Source organism: Colletotrichum truncatum (genome assembly GCF_014235925.2).
Source record: "Colletotrichum truncatum strain CMES1059 chromosome Unknown Contig_0013, whole genome shotgun sequence".
In the NCBI taxonomy this organism is placed as follows: domain Eukaryota; kingdom Fungi; phylum Ascomycota; class Sordariomycetes; order Glomerellales; family Glomerellaceae; genus Colletotrichum; species Colletotrichum truncatum.
In genome coordinates, this window is record NW_027222410.1 from 437,136 (window position 1) to 457,170 (window position 20,035).

The 20,035-nt window shown below is 45.2% G+C and overlaps 2 protein-coding genes across 2 annotated transcripts, besides 1 other annotated feature; both read right to left on the reverse strand.

Annotated features, from left to right (window-relative positions):
- Positions 1-2,667: 2,667 nt before the first annotated feature.
- Positions 2,668-2,778: a sequence feature (Protein overlapping with rRNA (CTRU02_215160, KAL0929951.1) was converted to a misc_feature.).
- A 3,156-nt stretch (positions 2,779-5,934) lies between these two features.
- Positions 5,935-7,590, reverse strand: CTRU02_215161 (transposase; the record flags this gene model as incomplete). Its single annotated transcript, XM_070206385.1, has 1 exon — positions 5,935-7,590. One exon carries the CDS (start codon positions 7,588-7,590, stop codon positions 5,935-5,937), a length of 1,656 nt encoding a protein of 551 aa, XP_070059944.1.
- A 5,431-nt stretch (positions 7,591-13,021) lies between these two features.
- Positions 13,022-15,013, reverse strand: CTRU02_215162 (uncharacterized protein; the record flags this gene model as incomplete). The annotated part of the gene is made up of 1 exon (XM_036732451.1): positions 13,022-15,013. One exon carries the CDS (start codon positions 15,011-15,013, stop codon positions 13,022-13,024), a length of 1,992 nt encoding a protein of 663 aa, XP_036575808.1.
- Positions 15,014-20,035: the final 5,022 nt, after the last annotated feature.

Genomic DNA, 20,035 nt, shown 5'->3' on the forward strand with positions numbered 1-20,035 from the left:
GCGGAGGAGGGTGAGGTCGACGGCGTGAAGACGAAGACGGTTGGGAGGACGAGAAGGGAAGCCGGTAGGGTTGGCTGCAGCAGCTGGGTCAAAGGAGACATTCTTGTTGGGACTTAGGATGGATGTTGCCAGCTTAATACGCAGTGGCGACAGCATGTAGTCTTTTTGAAGCCCATACACTAACAGGAAGCAACGAGAGCTGTAGTATAGATCGTTGTCGTAATGTTCGGCGGAAGTCGAGTCCTAGACAGGGGTCATAATTAAGATGTAGCCTTGAGCTAATAATTAGCGGCGGACGACTGCAGTAAAGCAAACAGCAGCTTGGAAGACAAATATTTACTACATATCTCGTTCATCCCCCATTTTGTCCTCACCGTCATATCGGGAATTGATTTGGACAAGTGTGTACAGCTAGGCAGGCATCTTGTTTTAGGCGAAGGAAAGAATAGGTTCGCCTTATCAGGTATGGTGATAAGTAGAAGTGAGAGGAGATGTAGTTGTGAACGCAACGAACTCGCCGAATTGCGTATTGATTTTGTATACAATCTCTGTGTTAAGCCTGGTCGTCGACAACTGGCTATAGGAGACGTTGTCGATTCTAGAGCATCACCTTGCCGCCTTTCGAAACCTGAGAACTAGGTGCTGGCAACTGTCGACACTAAGGGCCAATGTGGCTTTAGCGAATCGGCTTTTGGGTCATCTTTGGAACATGTAGATTTCGTGGGGCAGACGCTTTGCATGAGGGTGCAACCAGGGTGGCGCAGCGGGTTTGTTTTCGCTTGATCGACCACGTCTACTGGCTCATTCTATGTGATGTTCGGGGAATATGGACGCCATTTGTCTAAGCCACTGCAGCGTCAAAAGGTCATCTTCAGATTGCGTTGAATTACATGGGTGCTGTACTAACTTACTGTGAAGTGTGGACCAAAGTAGCCCGGGAAAAAGAAAACAAAAAGCGTTTGGCCATAAAACCAGGCTTTAATATTCAGCAGGTGGTTGATTTGGCTGCCATTGCAGCCAATGCAGCAGAATTGGGTACCAACGTTGTGGCTATGCCGGATCAAATGCAGAACCCGTATGCCAGTCAGCCTCGAAGCCGAACCACGAAGAATCAACCTGCTAAGGTCCTGTTATGGTTAGTTCAACTTGGAGACAAAGAATTTACCTGCTGAGACATTCTAAATGTAACGACCATCTGTCTCAGAAACCAACTCTTCTAATGCCTGTCGTGGGCCCCAGCCGTGCTATGTTCGGAACTGATGATGGGTGAGTAGTATTCGTGGAACAAAGGTGATGTTGGCGAGCCTGTAATATTCAGGCTTCAAGTGTGGAGGTCACAGGATCGAGTGGGACTGATTCAATGATGAGTGTTGCCCGCAGAACAGCATCTTCAAGATTTTTTAGGAAGCGATGGTTTGTTACGGCGAAACTGGGTAAGTTCGATACTCACGACGAAAATCTGCAGTTAAACGGATATGTGGCCGGGCCGATTTGATAGAACGTCGCTGGATTTAATAACTTGAAATAAGGTTCGACGACGCTAGTCCAAATCGTTCGGAGAAGATGAACGCGAGGTCTGCGGCAAACCTGACGCTTGCAATCGGGAAAGTGATTGGAAAAGAAGATGAGAGGAATGCAGAGCTGAATAAATTGATAAAGTAATAAACAAAGTAGCAGGGGCGGCACTCTCCCTGAAATTTTGTGGTTGTGCTACAATTGTGATGGTCATAAAATGCATAAATCAGGCCAACTTTTACGGTAGGTGCGTCGCGCCAGATGTTCCATGGCAGGCAGGGAGCTGGAAGCAGAGGCTCTTGCTAAACGAGGTGGCTGCTTGAACAAAGGCATCTTTACCCTCAAGAGCTGCAACGATGATTTGACGCTGCTGAGGCCTAATTGAGTTTTTTTTTTTTTTTTTTCTTTTTGGTCTTTTGGTGTGGTGCAATCCCGAAGCGATCAGTGTGTGCGGATGTGATTGTAGATGTGGGCGCAGGCATCAATATCTTCTTCACCTGAATATCGACTTGTTGAACTGACGTCTGAGTATGAAATCTATATTAACGCAAAGTTTCTAGCGTACTATAGGCGGCATGATAATATGTGTCTAGGGCTGATGAATATGGATGTTGTGATTAAAAAGTAGTCCGCTCCCCATCAGACGGCTTCGATGGGTGGTGGCAAGGCTCAGTAGCATAATGGGTGGGATTGCTTAGATAAACGTAGGTCACCAGGCAGGTGGGCAGGTGGCAGTACTTGACGGAGCTAAGAGCACCTGGATGGCCCAGCAAGTGTACTTAGCACTAACTATTTGGCACAGAAGAACTAAGCCTTCGTAACACTACCAACTTCTGTAGATGATACATGCAGTGGACGCTTTTGAGTAGCTCCACAGGAGGGAGCCAGGAAAGGACGGGCCGCCCCACTCACTTCAGTCTCCACTCATTCTGGGATGAGATCAGAAACAGTCCTCCAAAATTCTGACCTGCTCCATATAGACTACAGACATCTTAAGCTTAACAAAGAAAACAAAGGATTTAATTATTTCTAAGAAGCTTTATATACTATTCAAACTAAAGGTAAGCTATAATTCTTACTAAATCGTATTTCCTGGCTGCTTTATATATAGATAGCTTGATATACTCTATGCCTTTACCTGCTAGCGGTTCCTCACAGGGCCTTGCTAGACTCGTTTATTGATTTATATTCAACAATTACTTGTTGAACCACCACATACGACCATACCCACTGGAGAACTCGGGATCCCGTCCGCTCTCCCATAGATAAGCCAGTGAGGGCCGGATTAGTAGTTGGGTCGGTGACGACCAGCGAATACCTGGTGTTGTATGTTTTTTGCCATTACAGACATCGCATGATAGTCACATGAATGATGGATAGGTATCCCGAAGGCGAAGTCATATTTTTCGACGGCCTCACACCCACCCCCGGACCTGAACTGCACACGTTAGGTAATAGTCACCGTGCAATCATGACCGGACTCGGCGAGGCTGACATACGGACGAGAACCAGACGGATTCGCTGTCCATAGATGATAGGACATGGCACTGTATCTTACATATCAATTGGCGATATTCTCCACTACAGCGAACGCACAAGTTAAAAGCCAAACAGCCGTCTCATGTGTAGGACGATCATTGAGTACGATATAGCAGATGCCCGACATTGGCTCACGAACTACCATAATGCGTTAGATCCAGTGCCTGGGAGGCAACAACATCGGCTCACAGCCGAAGGTCACTCGATAGGTTATGATCTTGACAGTCGTTAGGTTAACGCAACTCAAAGTTCAGGTATAAAAGGAGTGTTTGAGTTAAGGAATAGCCGGTTTGTCAAAACCTCCAAAAGTATTTCATTTCATAAAACGCGAGGCATTGGAGTTTACATTTCCCATGGCCATGTCGTTAACTCTTTTGGCAAGTTGCGTGCCCAGTTCGACAGGCCCTGTTATTAGATGGAGGCTCTCTGCCGCTGACTGAGACAGGAGCAACAAGATCATTGAACATTGTAATTCAAGCAGTTCTTAAGTATAGTTATAGGTCGGCGGATGATGTTAAGTATTGGCAAGTATCTCCATCTATTACATCTTGCAGTCAGGACTGTTTCTTCTTCTTCCTTTGAATGCACTGCGTTACTAGTCCGCTAGTGCTCGGCTTAATCGCGAGTTTTTTGTGTGCGTTGACGAGTTGTTTGTGGGATTACCAAGGATGCTGCTGCCGTATACCCCCTCCAACTTCCCCCAATGCGAGTGTTTGCATAAGAGAAAATCATTAAATAGGTGAGTCAGGCAATCACCGCGGGCCTCTGACGACGAAATTCAGTGCCAAAAGACACCTCCAATATGATTCGCAACACAATGACCCTCAGTGCGACTTACACCGCAGCCGTCTGCGCCAGCGAAAGTAGACCACACGGAGCAAACTTTAAAGTTAAACGAACTAAACGCAGTCAAAACTATCTTTAGTCAAATATTCGTAATCAACAGAATCGTTTCCACCGTGGTCGTTAGCAACAGCACAACCTATCTGACTATCCATGTGGGCATCTGGATTGTTAAACCCATCGGCTTTGTCGCTGTAGACATCTTCAAAAACTGTCTCATTCCTAGTAATCCGGATCTGAATTCATCCTTTCGCGGTGGCTAGATTTGACTTCATACCTCGGAGTGTTTCGCCGTGAAGCTCAAGGAAGCCACGGCCGCTTGCCAGTGTAATCTCCGTGATGATACTTCGGAACAATGCGAGATCTAGCCATCGACGACCTCTTGATAACGTTTCGGCGAAATAGTCTTGCACTCTTTTATGTTTTTTGTCCTTTTACCTCTTGTGATGAAAGTTGGCAACAAGCTCGCGAAGCCTTAACGCATTCTGAAAGCAGCCTCGCAAAGCCGGACGAAGACGTCAGTCGAGCAGACTTCCAGTTGAAACTTAAATCTATGGAACCGGCGTTGCGAAATGCCAACGTATGCTCAATTGACAAAGAGTGACGACAGTCCGTAATGTTCTCGTCCTCCGACTTCAGTTGTGTAACCGTTGAATCAGGTCGGCACATTGCCGGTAAGTGGAACAGGAACAGAACGATGTTTAGATTGCTCGAGGTTCTCATAACTCTCTGAAATAGGGAAACTTCAGTTGACGGCGGCCCTTCCAGCACGGTCCGGTTAGGATCCCTGGATACTGTGGTGAAAGTCTCGACGTTGGACATTCGTGCGAGTACTACCCACAGGCGGGCTGTGTACTCCCGTATAATAGAGCAAATTGACACGGAATCTAGCCTTTTCGGCAGCCCCCATAATGCTTGGAATCTATTACTACTTCCTCTGACCCTCTCCTTCAGTGCAGGATCAAGTTCGTGCTTGAGACCAACGTGATCGTCAGGGAAGCCATACTCCGAAGACTATCATCTGAGCGGCAGGAGACTGGAGGTCTTGTTGTAGACGACCTCTTTTACATTGCATGCGACATCTGGAGTTCTCGAGATCAGTTTGAAAGATGTCCAGTCGTGGGGAGGTCGTGAAGCATGTGGCGGAACCATTCTGATTCAACCCGCAGTAGAATATGTGGATCGAAGATGCGATATGAGAAAATTCTCCAGATGTCTTCCCAAGATAAGGCGTCGTCGTTGTTGCCGGTTGGGTGAATTAGCGAGCTAGGGCGAGGAAACAATTTGTCATGGTAAGAAGGATCTTTAAGGTAAAGATACTTAAACGTAATTTGATAAGTATATTAAAGTAGCCGCAAGGTAGAATACTTATACTAAGTAGTTGCGGCTTCTATTCTAAACTATCTTGGTTATTAAAGCTCTTATATTCCTTTTTATATCCTATCTTATATCCTATCTTACGTTCCGTTTTATATCCTATTTTCTTCTTTAGTAGTATAAGAACTTAGAATTATATTTATATAAAATAAAGTAAATAGTCTTATAATACTTAGATAGTAACTTATAAAGTAACGTAATAAGTATACTAGATAATAAAACTTTTTTTTCTAGTATATTCTTAGAACAGCTTTATTTATAACCTTTACTATAGTATCTATCTTATTTATAAAAAGGAGTAACCCTATATATACTTTTAATAGCCTTTCTTTTATAATAAAAGTAACCTAAATCTAGCCCTTCTAATAATATAAATTATATTCCTATAAGTAATAATAAATAATATATTAAGTAATATTATAATAAGACTTTTATTTAATACTAAACTTAATATATATAATATCTTACTTAATAAAGATAAGATTAAAGGTATTAGTAAGCGTTAGTTCTCTTTAGGGTTAATAAGGCTATAGCTAAACTATAGTATAAGGGTAACGTACATGATAAGCGAGTGAGACAGACAAGCGAGTGAGACAGTAAACCAGACCTTCGCGACAATAATATCGAAATCTATAACAAGAAATCTTAGATTGATTAATACTACTCGGATTCCTGTTCTTCGGATGTTTCCTCAATAAATTGACATGTTCTCGCGTTGTGGCCTGTATTCCCGCATACGCTACACCGACGATGAGTCGTCTCAGACCTCACTTTGCGACCACTACTCCGTCGCGTTTCCTCTTGTAGTTGCGTGTCTGCCTCTCTTTGCGACTGTATATCCTCTCCAGTAGATATAGTAAGACTTCCTCCTTTCTGTAGACGTGTTTTCTTAGCCCTTCGACGCCGACTTAATATTGCATTCTCCTCTCGAAGGATTTGAACCTCTGACTCTAGTAATGCTACCCGATGCCCTAGTCCTTCTGTCCCTCTGGCTAGCTTACTCACAGCACTATAAATTGATGCTGGAGAGCTGCTTCGGTGGCGTGAGATTCGACTCTTAATAAAAGTAGACTGTGATCTTGCTTCGCTTGGGTTGCTCGGCGTCCTAGAGATCCAAGGGTCTGGTGTCTGAGGGACCCCCTCCTCAGGCGTTGGCGTTCGGAACTTTACATCCAGCTTTGAGAGAACACTTTCTGCATTCAAAGGGACAAGTCCAGCTCCTCGGAAACCTCCCTGGATATTTTTCCTCGTAAAAGACTGCTTAAAAGCTTCGTGAAATGCTGCAAAGAAATCTTCCTTCGAGATATGGGTTGTGCCTCGCCGCATCTTATTCTCAATTTGCCGACCGTAGGCATTCTTTAACGGCTGAAAACAACCAACATCTAAGGGTTGAAGTAGATAAGACGAGTGAGCCGGCATGCACAGTGTAATAATGTTGTTTTCTTGACAAAAGAGCTCGAAGGCTGCGGAGTGGTGACTTTCATAACCATCAACAACGAGGAGGCGATATTTCCCAGACGTACGTGGTTTTGTATAAATGTCGAAGTGTCTGATCCAGTCAATACCTCTCTCGTTTGTTGTCCATCCATTTTCAGACGTTGCAATAGCCCAATCGCCCGGAAGAGAGGTTTCTATATACCAGCTTGAGAGGTGATACTGGCCTGCAACGATGATGTATGGCGGGATGCTCTCCCCTTGGGAATTAATAGCCTGGATAACTGTAACCCATTCCCTATTGCCAGGCTGTGTCATCTTCGTATTTGAACGCCTTTCAGCACTTATAACAACCATTCCAGAAGCAATAACGCCCATCATAAAGCCGGTCTCATCAAAGTTGTAGATATCAGCATCAGCAATACCATACTTCGCAATTGTATTCTTCACAAGCGAAAACCAGCCACGAATCACCTCTGGATCTTCGCATTGAGCTCTCTTATAGTCATACTTGCGAAAGAAACGCGTCCTAAGCTGTGGTTGTCGCTTGACGAAATTAGAAGCCCAGCGCTTCCCAACTGGAGGCGCGTCGCGCTCTGCGAGAAGTCGATTGGCCATTTCTTCCACACCACTCAGCCGGGGAGGAAATGATCGCGCATCTAGGTCGAGAATATACTCAACTATTGTCTTCGCTTCTAAATCTAATAAATTCCGTGAATTAGGCATGCTGTCGCGTCGTAAGACTATTCCCTTTAGTCGCCGGCTTAATGTTGCGTGACTAACTGTATAGAGTGCACCTGCGGCCCGAGCACTAAGTTTTGGGTCATTTCTCATTGCTTGAAGGGCAATTTGTAACCTTCTTTCAATACTAGCTGATTCCATGATTTATTGTAGAGGAAAAGGTGCCGGTCGCGTCAAGGTGCGACGGTCGCGGTTTACTGTCTCACTCGCTTGTCTGTCTCACTCGCTTATCATGTACGTTATCTATACTACTTATATATTTAGATATTAACTCGTCTAAAGAATAAGATCCGTCTTAGATAAATAAGAGGCTTAAGTAAGTTTAACTTAGATATTTCGACCGTGAAGTTTGTATTCGGATCTCAGTAGCCAACCTGTCTTGAAAAGCACTGGCCTAACCTCACGGTAAAGTGCTACCATTAGCTACTAAATGTTTAGTAATTTAGTCTTGAATTAGTATGCCGCGGAAGCGTAGTATTGTTAACTATGGGGAGCTATTACCTTAGAAATAAGATATCGTATGGTATAGGCGGCAGTATGTATTTAGCAGTCTATGAGTTCTACTAGCCAAGTTCGCGCAGTGAAGAGCGTGCGTTAAAGCTTTTGAACATAAAAACAGGCCAGAGCACTCTGCAGGATGCGTCACACAATTTATCTGTTCAATATTTCGGACTGCTTTATATTTGTAACTGGAATTCCGTTTTTCATGTATTTCGGCTCGTCACTAAGCCCCAACAATAGTTATTGAGTTTGGTTTTGGGGCGTCCTTAGAGATACACCACTAGTTACCTACATCGGCTCAGTCTAGCCGAGTTAAGATGTGTTGTCTAACAGACTTTCGAAGGTTTCCACGCCATTCACTAACACTACCAGGATCAGTCGTTAGGTTTCCTTTGCAGTGACTTTCACACATCATGATGGCCAGGAATAACGTCCTACATTACCGATCTCTGCTACCGTTGGAACTCACATTACTAAATTGTATGATTTCGGAAGTTACAGTAGCAATTAGCTGCATCTAGTGAGCTGGAGAGCTGGATTCACAGCTATATAGCTTTTGTTTGTAGTAGCATAGAAAGGAATATACAAGATCTAGCGACTAGAACTTAAATCTCTCGATCTATATGTACCGCATCATGGTCCTCGGAATACATTATAATTTAAACCAACTCGATTCACAACTACAACCATCAAACTACCCAAATAGTTATCATGAAAAAGGTAAAGCAGGCAGTCTCGAGCTTCATTTATAGTGCTGAACACCTCTTCGAGTCCCCAAACACTTTGGAGTCACTGTGAGATGTTGAGTTTCACCAGGTCCGTATCTTCTTAACCTAATGCAGAGATGTCAATAGTGCAAAGCGCCAATCTTCAGTCAAGCTGTTAGCACCGATTAATCTTATGTAACAAAATGTGGAAGTCGCTGAGAAATGATGATGAGTATGGAAGCAGATAAACCTGAATACCCTACCATTCGGACCAGCAACACGCATTCAGATAAAGCGGACGCCGACTGGCGGCAGCTCGAGTGATATGAGCAACTCGCTTTGCACTATCTCTAACCTTCTACAGTTTCAGGACGTTTCCATTGCTATGACGAGAATCGAATATGAGGGGGGCTGAAGCAAAGGGCATTTGTTGGCGACCCAAAACACACCTGGAAATAACATTCGTAAAAAGGCTTCGGAGGTAAAAAAGGCAAATCAGATGTCTTGCTGGGAGGTATGCCACAGAAAATAGCCTTAATTAATAATTCCTCACCTGAATAGAATGCATAAGCGTCCCAAGTCGTGGACACAAAGGGTATCCAGGCTAGCTACGACTACATGCACCATAGTGTCTAGAGCCTGGACGGCTAGTTTCGGTCTGTTACGATCCTATCACAAGAGAAGGATTATGGTTTGAAGTCTGCTTTATTCTCATAGAGGATCTAGTTGGTAAGCTTTGAATGTGAGCGGATACAAAAACAAGGTCTGGCAAGGCCTGGCCAAGATTTTGGTGGAACTGGAAAAGTACAAATTTCATCAAGCGGACTCCCTATGTGTCGAGTTGCCTCAAGATCAACCGAAAGTTGCGCTACAGCTAGTGAAAGATTCGTCTATCTTGACCCGTGAGGCACATCTGACGGTACAGCGCACTATTATAAGGCGAGAGCTGTACAGTACTTGATGCTAATTGCTGATAGACAACTGTATGCCCAGTTTTCCGTGGAGGCCGATGGAGAATGACCTGGTTTACAAGTTTCTGAAGAACAAAGCGACGGAACTTTCCGATCATGCAGACTAAATTTTGGCGAAATAGGTCAACAACAATGGTTTTCATCTCATAGTTGGCAAAGAAAACGGTTTGACTGGTATTATTGACTGGCAAATGGTACGCGTTGTTCCACGACTGGAGGCATTTAGATTGTCACTTGTCTCAGCAAGTATCAGAGCTCTTTGCAATGGCATTGTTCGACTTAGTGCGTAGTACGTCGTGTTCATCAAGGCTTTGTGCGAAGAGAAAATACGGTTGGCTAGCTTTACTGGAAATGTGAAGTTGAGGAGGTTCCTCTGAGCGTTAGGATTTGAGACTGACTGGACTTAAGTATTCCCATTAGAAAATGCAATTATGTTGACTTTTGGCGAGAAACAGACGTGGGAAGAGTGGAAGGAGGAGTAAATGAATCATTATAATAAGATGACCGTGATAATAAAAGACAAAAATACACAAGACCAGAGGCAGATTTCCAAGCTACTGCAGGTGTTTTGATACGCATAGTTGGCACATGCAAAGTCCTCAATTCAGAGAACATCTACCTCCGAGTTGAAGTAATACAAGTGCTTTACCACAACCAATCATTCTATTCTATTCCTAACCCAATATTGTTAGCAGGATGTCAACACACTCTTAATCAAGCGGCTTACGCACGTTTTGTCCCTCTCGTATCTAGAGAATACTTCGTGGCTGGCTGGGACCGCGTGCTACGACACCATGTCCATGAAAACATTGTATGGACTTTGTTCTCTCTCTGGTTTCATAGCTGCTAGGCCTCCCGTACCGGCAAGACGGCGACTTGCTGGGAAACGAAAGCCAACAGCCAATGCGCATTGCGGCGCCATATTTTTCAATTGCGCACAAATATGCTGCAATTTCTCAACGTCATTCTTTAGCTAGGTTGGCGAACATGCTCACTGGCCGGCCTTTGCATACCGATCCATAAATATAGCACAACTAGATCCTTTGAACTTGTATCGGCAGTCTCTGAATGCGAACCATGTTGCAGCGAATGCAGATATAAACCCTCACCTAATGCGACGTCCGCCCTTCACTAGTGAAGTCATGCCGATCGCTTACTCTTCTGCTGCTAGGCATTTCCCAGGGTTGATTGACGTACAGCCTGCGCCGATTGGCTTTATGTTTCCTTTGTAACCATGAATTTAGGTCCACGTTCCCATTTTCAATCTCGGAACAGAGGGATCAAGCGGAACCACGGAGTTTTTAAATGCGTAGGAAGTCATATGACGTCCATTCTGCCAAGCATAGTGTCGAAGGAGACCAAATCGACTTTTGGAGGAACTTCGAAAACCTTTCATTGAGGCACTGTTCTCCCTTCCTCGCATTGTCTCGAAATATTCGCTGTTTCAGACGGCTTCAATGGGTGGTGGCACAAGGCTCAGTAGCATATTGGGTGGGATTGCTTAGATAAACGTAGTTCACAAGGCAAATGTGCGGGCAAGTGGCACCACCTGAATGAGGCAGGAGGACCTGGATGGCCCAGCAAGTATCTTGGCAACAATAGTTTGCCATAGAAGAACGCAGCAGAAACATACTACTTTTCCTACGAAGTCGGGCCTGCCTTTGTGGGCGAAACCAGCACAGAACGCTCAGAATGGGAAAAGTGGTGTTGTTGGTTGGAAGAACTAACTAACTGGCTAGAGGGCTGTGGAGGCTGGCTAAGACCAGTGGTGGCGGCCGTCAGCCCACGTGACGGGCCGGCGAGGCCTGCCACCCACAGCCTTCGTAAGACCACCAACTTCTCTAGATGCAGTTGAGGAACGCTTTTGAGTAGCTCCACAGTGGCCAGGGAAGGGCCCCGCCCAACCCACTTATTCTGGGATGAGGTCAGAAACAGCCCTCCAAAATTCTGACCTGCTCCACGTAGACTATTGACATTTTGAGCTTAACAAAGAAAACACAGGATTTAATTATTTCTAAGAAGCTCAGTACAGTATCCAAACTGAAGGTGAGCTTCAATTTCTTACCAAGTCTCATTAATTAGTTGTCCCATATACAGAATGCGACACCGGAGCGCATCTCAACAGGAGATATCCATAGAGGCGCCCATGGTGCAGCGGGGCCTACAGCGCTGGTCCGCCCTCCAGGCGCTTTAGAATCCCCACTAGGGAGTCCAGGTGTGGCGCGCGAACAGAATTCTTGCATGCCATCGGACAGCCAGGTATCAACAACTTCAGGCCTGAGCGCTTCCCCAGGTTGGAACTTGAGTACCCCGCTCAAGACATGCTCCTCATCCTCAGGTTTCATCCAGCCACATAGACAACCGGCCTCCTGCGTATCAACACGCGAAGGGTATGGAGATACAGGTATCCAAGAAGCATCATTTGACCATGGACAAGAGAGATGTAGAAGACTTCTTTCCCCTTGTCAGGTCGTCCGGTACGGACGCTTTTCCCACCTACAACACCGTGCGTTTTCATTTACACCCGCAATTGTAACGTCATAAAATCATAAACAACTTCTCCTGGACTGGAAAAGCCAGTCGACTTAATGTGCTGTAGCACTCTGAAAGCCTTGTTGGATGGCATTAACATTCGACGGCCAAGTCACAATTGGGTGGTATTCGTTTATGTCAACGGCATATGCGTAGCCCCTCACTTTTTCCTGATGGCACGGCCCACATGAATCACACCAAATCGACATTTTGAGCAATACAACGCCAAATCTCCAAGTTTTGGACAACTCCGGCGTCGCCTCTGAGGCTGTGGCCTTCGGAACGACGTACTATCTCGCAACACCGTAGCCATTGAGCCGGAGGACCTCGAAATGCCTGTTGAATGGAGTCTGACCATACTCTGCTGTGATGCACACTTTGTAATAGATACCTCACTGATACTCTGGCGAGGGTTTGGGAGAAAACTGCCTATTTTTTGCTGTGCTAGAGTCACTGCTTTTCCTGTCGCTATACTCTAACTTACTATCGTTGTTCTCATCGTCGTCATCGTTATTATTGCCATCGTTATTATTGCCATCGTTGTCTTTGTTATTGCCGCCGTCGTCGTTGATAGTTATCGTCGTCATTACTATTATCGTCACTGCTATTATTACGTCTTAGGTACATGCGTGCTCTAATCCCTTTGCCTCAGGCAAACGGGAAGCCACCGGCATGAAATATTACACACACACACACTCTCTCTCTCTCTCTCTTTCTCTCTCTCTCTCTTTCTCTCTCTCTCTCTTTCTCTCTCTCTCTCTTTCTCTCTCTCTCTCTTTCTCTCTCTCTCTCTTTCTCTCTCTCTCTCTCTCTCTCTCTATATATATATATATATATCAGCTGGAATGTTCAGCTCAGGAATCACGCATAACGCCTCTCCTTTTTCTGCAAACTCAGCGGCATGGCCTTTCCAACTCTCCCGAATCCAACATAGCCAGTTTCTTCCGTAGGCCTGATGTCACCGATGCAAATACGCAAGCTTTTCGTCCTCTTGAGTTGACTTATCCCGTCTTCCATTGAATTATGTTGGCCCAGGTCGACATGTGGATTGTCCCTTAAGAAGAATGTAGCTCGATCTAGTACGTCGGGACCCCGTCTCAGGCAGCCAAAGATGCTAGCCGCAATACCCGAAGCAAGCATAACTGTTGAGGCGATGAACAGGATCGACATCCAAAGCCCGCTGACCCGCATTACCAACTGATTTGGCGTTCTTGTACCTGTGGTATTTTGGACAATTACTTTCGCGTAACTTGAAGACGACTGAAAATTGAAATCTCCGGTGATATTCCGAGATGCTACCGAGGAAAGCCAGAATGTGTTGAGAAGCTGGGAAAGCCTTTGCGAGAATACGGCGTTCCCGACTTGATAAATATCCGTTCCATCCCAAGAACCAATACTTGGAGCAGAAAAGGGAGCGCTAGGGTAGGTGAAGTACGTCTCCAATGCTGAGGGGAATGGTTTGTACATTGCTATACCCTGGGCCTCCCACGGCGTCTGGGTGATATTAATGAATGTTCCGATGAATGCGTCAAGCACCCCTGCTATCCCTTGATGTCGGTACCCTTCCGGTGCAATGCCATCCAATACCGTTCTGACTGTCATATTCTCTGGCTTCTCAATTCGTCTAATGCGACGAGCACCACAGACAGACTCCTGACAAGCTACATCAACTTCGGCATACGCCGTTGTAAGTACACACGTAGCATTAGCGACTGTTTGATTCAGATTGTAGTAAGACTCGAGTATCAGTGCCATGGACGTGTTGCTGAATATGTTGCGAACTCCAGGGGGGCTGATGAGTAAATTTCTACCATTGTGGAATCGCTTAGTTCTTTTGTAGTCGTACCAGTCTACGAGGCTCATTGATTGTTCGCGTCGGACTGAGCAGTCTGCAGCCATGTAAGAAGTGTTTAAGGTAAAAGAGTAGTTGTACCCTTGAGAAAATCCACCTTTTGTAGCAACAGGAATCCCCATGATCGCTGACCAAATCGTACCAGAGCCATTCGTGCTGACGTGGTACCAGCCTTCGAGATCCATTGTTGTTGTCTGTGGATAGTGTTCAAGCATTGGAATCTTGACGTTCCCGAACGCATCTCGAGGCCCCGCTTTGACGTCTTCAGGACTGGATAACGCTGAGATAAAGGTCCCTTGGATCGAGGGCATCACGCTATTTCCAGCCGAGCTAGTAGGACTCGAATGTGTAAAGATGGACATGAACTCAAGGTACTCAAATGGATATAGCTCTGATGCTTGTGAAGGGATCATATCCATGATACGTAGAGCGGCCTGGCCTCCTAGGGGAGACATAGCCCATAGAGCGACGAGGAACGGTGCCAGAAGATTGGTACGCCGTAAAGATAAAGGGGTAGTTACCGCACTGAAAACGGTGCGGCAGCTGAGGAGGTATTCTAGACTCAGAACCGTAACGCCTCGCTCCATCTTCCAGCCGGCTGCAGCTTTTAGCAGATTCGCAGCAACAGCGGCAAATGCGATAGGAAAGATGGTAGGGCTATATGTCGCGGCCATGCGTAAGGCTGGAACCGGGTCCTCGTGGATCGGCCGGCCGTTATTCTTGAGAGCCATCATTCCGTAGGTGATGAAACATATTGAAGGAACTATGAGGAAAATGTCGACAAGGTATTGTTGGATCGCACTGACAGAGTCTCTTCTCCTTACACCAATGGTACTGTCAACAGCTGCGGTTTGTTCCTTCTTATCAGAGCTGCTTTCGCTCATCAGGCTATCGGCTGGCTCGCTCTCATGGTCATCCGACGTGGAATGGGCGGCGGCGATCCTTCCCCGATCGAGGTTTGAATCTTCAGGGACATCGGAGTTCTCTAAGACGTAAGGCATAATTTGAGGTTTTATATAACGAGACGTTGACTTGAGTATAGAGTTTGACTAGCGCGAGAATCGGCAGATGATAATGTGGTCAGTAAAAACAGGCGGAAAGGTCAGCTAAAAGGATAGTATTTTTGCCCTGAGCACCAGACCTGGAAAAGAGGGGTAATCTGGATTAAAAATGGCTTTTGTGTAATGATCGCAGATAGGCTGTGCCACATTGATCGTCTGCCAGGAACGTGAAAAGTGCATTTCTGCCTTACGCGGCGCAGCATGCGCCTCGAATGCTAAGAGCGTATTTATAAATACATTGTGTAACCTATGAGATAGCTGCACTTCTCATACACCCCCACATTTTACAATCCCACATTTTACTATGGTACACACACATTAATCGCACGTGTAGAAATTTACCCTCTCCAACACTCTTTGATATCTTCACCACTTTTAAAGCCAATATTACAATTCTTTGAACAGTTACTCTTAAACGCTTAATGGACCAGTATACGGAAGTAGGAGTCAATCAAGCCCTCGATGCAGTTGCAAGCGGGCAGAGTCTCCGTAAAGGCGCTCATGAAGCTGGAATTCCACCTTGAACCCTCTAGTCTCGACTGAAGGGTTCACAGGCAAGAAACTTAGCTTTCGCTAGCTTCCAGAAGCTATTTTCAGTGTGTATCTAGGCTGCATCAGGGCTACCGTCAACACATCAACAACTCAAGGAATTAGCCCAGCGAATCCTAGACATCAGAGGCACTGCCAAGCTGCTTGGAAGAAACTAGATTCAGTTTTTACAAAAAGGAATCCATCAATAAATGTTCACAGAGCTAGAGCCACCGATTCTAATAATATTAAAGATGCCTCCACTAATATAATCAGGCAATGGTTTTAACAACTCGTGGAACGGAACAGGAGAAAGGTCTGTAAGGTATGTATGAAATCAAACCACACCACACAAAAACCACGATCTCACGCTGTAACGTGTACTCCACGTCCCGGGTCTGCTGGAGTAACTCACTATCTACAACCAATATTTGAACAGCCTCAAATGCGGATTGGAGCTTCTAGTAGGCCTGATCTGGCCTACCAAGGACAAGCCGCCACATATGAATCCTTAGATTGGGTTCGATATGCCTTGCTTACTCAGTGGTAAAACAACCTCCCCTAGGGAACTCACTTGGACCTGACTCTTGACTTTACTGCTGGACAGCCTCTTAGGAAAAGCTGAATCTCGAATTATATGGCTGTGACTGTCTGACTGTTTGTGTCTGTGTGTCTTCGTCCATCCGACTATGTCTGATCAAGCCTACTTAAGAACTGTCTGTATCCTTATGTATGTTCCTGGTCTCTCCGCAAGTCTGTGATTGAACAAGGAAAAATGTAAAGAATTGCCGGTTCAACCCCTGCCCGGTTCCACTAATAGCCGGATTAATACTAGGAGCCTTAAGAGGCATTAGAGGACTAAGGTTAGAAAATTTTTCGCTAAACCCGAAATACTTAGAGGGATGGATTAAAAACTCCTATCCCTTCAAGGCCCGGTTGGCTACAAATACATGGTCTCCAATTCTTATCCACTTTTTCCCCTAATATTAAGGTTACTCGACTATACGCCTTCCTCTCCTACAATACTTATGTATTTCTGACATCACAGGTATCTATCTCAAAGTGGAAATATGAACACTGAATAAGTATCTTATTTCTTCAAAGTCATTTAGTTGGTTAGAAGGAGTCTTGGTCATGTTCTAAAATGTCCTTCCAGAGGCCCTTTTTTAATACTACAAGCAAGATCCAAAGTTCTTAAGATCAGTTCAATAAGTGTCCAGTCTTGGAAAAGTCTTGAGACATGTGTGCGGCGGAACCATCCTGGTTCAACCAAGATGTTCAACCAAGATGTCGATAGAGGATGCGAAAATGAGAAAAAGCTCTAGACATATTCCCAAGATAAGCCGTCGTCGTTGTTATCAGTCCGGTGACTAGGCAAGCTTGAGCGAGGAAAGATTTGTCGTGGTGAGAAAGGGCTTTGAGGCGCACAACCTTGAATGTAATTAATTGAGTAGTATAATGAAGCAGCCGCAGTGTAAAAATATTTTTAATGAGTAGTTGCAGCTTCCATTCTATACTCTCTTTGTTATTAAAGCTCTCATATCCCATTTCATATTTCGTCTTATATCCTGTTTCACGTCCCGTCTTACATCCCATCTGCTTCTCTAGGCGCATGAGGACTTGGAATCATACTATATAGAACGAGGAAAAACTCCTTGCAATACCTGGACAGCAACCCGATAAACGTACTAGACTAAAAAAATATCTTTTTTCCCTGCATTCTCATAATGATTTCCCTCACGACCTCACTACAGTATTTATCTCGTCCATAAAGAGGAACAGCCTTTTCCTCACATTCAGTAGCACTTCTTCCACGGCTCAAGCTACTAAATTCCAGCTCCCCCCCAAAATTCAAGTTACGTTCCTATAAGTAACGACTGATAATTTCCCAAGGGATACCGCGATAAGATTATTATTTAGCACTAAACCTAACGCATAAGATGTCTTCTTACTTTACAAGATAAGAGCAGGGGCATCAGCAGGCATCAGCTTTCTTTCGGAGTCAACAGGACTACACCTAGAACCTTTCTTAAAACTATAGAACAGGGGTATCTACACTACCGCACGTACATTCGGACACCAACTCGTCTGAAGAATCAGATCCATCTCGGACAATGAAGAGGTTCGAGTAAATTCAAATAGGGCAATTCGACTTTGAAATGCGGGCTCGGGTCGCATTAGCCAGCCTGGCTTTGGAAAGCACTGGTCCAACTTGACGGCAAAGTGTTACCCCCAGCTATCGAATGTTCAGCAATTGGACCTGAAGTTAGTTCGCAGCGAAAGCGTAGTATCACTAATTTTGAAGAGACATCACTTTGGAAACAAGATGTCGCCAGTTATGAGCGCCAGTGTGTATTGCGAGCAGTCCATGTGTCCATTGGCCAAGTTCGCGCAATGATGAACGCACATCAAGCTTTTGGACACCAAAAGAGGCCAAAAGACTCTACAGGATGCGACACCTAAGTTATCTCTTCAACATTTCGGACTGTTAATCACGTTTTTCGTATGTCTGTGCTCGTCAATGAGCCCGAAACAATGGCCATCTGGTTTGCTTCTGGGCCCAGCCTAGAGTCACAGCATTCGTTATATCGACTCAGTCTATCCGAGTTAAGATATGTTTTCCGACAGATTTTCGAAAGTCCCATACTATTCATTCAAATGCCATCGTTCTCCGAAACTTCAGGCCAGCAAGTATCATGGTTTCGTCACGAGACCCCATCCACGCCAAATTAGAGAACTTCCGATCTGCAAAGTCGGAGAATTACACACCACTTTATGCAACATCCGAGTTGCTGCAAAGAGACGTTGTCTAGCAAAGCGTCAGAGTCGATATCTGGGCTGTTGGTATCATGCTATCGGATATATCCCATGGACTGCCCTCTGATACAATGGAGGTGTCCAATCTGGCCTGCTTGGAATCATTATGAGATTTTCTTTCGAGTCTTCCTTTGAACTACCGTGCCTAAGTCTCTCTAGGTTTCTGGGTCCATCCTGATCCACAACACGGCGGAGCGCAGTAGTTCATCATTATAGTTCTTATAATTTCATCCTTTCTTTTCCTTACATTTTCGGAGAGGACGAGTTGTGCCCCTCGGGGATTATGATAAATGTGACTGGGATTAGGAAGGCCTGCAGAACACTGCAAACCCAGTCGGATCTGAGAGCAACCTATTTGGGACATGATACAGAGCGCTTGAACAATACTGCTCAGATGATGCCGTTCTATCATTGGTGAAGAGGCTGATGCTTGAGAGAGGGTGTAATTAACGCCGGAAAGTAACGATCCGGTAGAGATGGTGAAGTCAAAATCTCTAATGCGGCAGGTTATTCGAAAGACAGAACTGTTGAACAGTATATGAACCAGCATTGAAGTCACAAAGAGACTTTTCCACGCGGCCAACTTGAACCTGGATAGATAAGGGGCGTTTTGCCTTGGAGGAATGCTAATATCAAGCCGTCTACACCGCGCATGTGCCGCATCAATTTCTCGTCTAGAGGATGCAAGTACAACAAAAGATGGTGTTTTGATGAGCACGTGAAATAGGATGTCGATCTTGCTTGTGGTACCGTTTGCGCAGAGGGACAAGTGTAAACTATTCATGACTATTGGAAGCCACCGTTCGTTTTCGAGACTAAAACTGCTAAAATGCCGATGAAAAACAGCAGCGCTGTGGACACCAGGGCCATTTTCATGATGGTTGTCTTCCGCCATCCGCTCTGGAGCCAGCTGTGGCTCTTGTTGTGGTCTCGAAGGGTCGATTCTTGCTTGAGAATGTCATTATCCAAACGATGGATTGGTGTTTATTGAAAGAAAGGAAGAAGTGGCGTGAAACGTTGGATTGTTTTTTTGGAAGCAGAGGTATTGTAAGGCATCTTTGTCGTGTTCCTGCAGCATTAGATGGAAGCAAGTCTGCACGATTTTATCACCCTGAGAAAGTAGCGGTGGCAGCCTATTGTGTATTTTATTTGTTTCGCGACTGTGCTTTTCTCAAGGCTAGCAGTGTCTCATCAACGCGTGATATCTTGGTGAGACGGAGAAACACCCAATCCGACCATTGTTCAACTGGAATTATTTAGATATTTTAGACAAGGAGCTAATTGCTTCGGGTGGCGAGGTCCAGAAACCAACATCGAAATCAACAACAGTAATTATTTTTTGAAAATTTCCCTAAAATCAGCCTATGATCTACTTAATGTTATTATTTTTTCCTTCCATGGTTGCTGTAGTTCTTAGAGTGAGTCTTACTTTCTTGTAGCTTTTCAGCCGACGGCGCGAAGTCATTATGCGCCACACTGGCCGCCTCAATTTTCCTGCTGCGTTTACCGTTCACCGTTCACCGTCGTGGCCCAGAGATATGTGGCTGGGCAGTTGGGGACTGCCATACGGCTAAGGCAGGGTCGTTTTCAGTCGCGCCACATATTTCTTCTGAATGT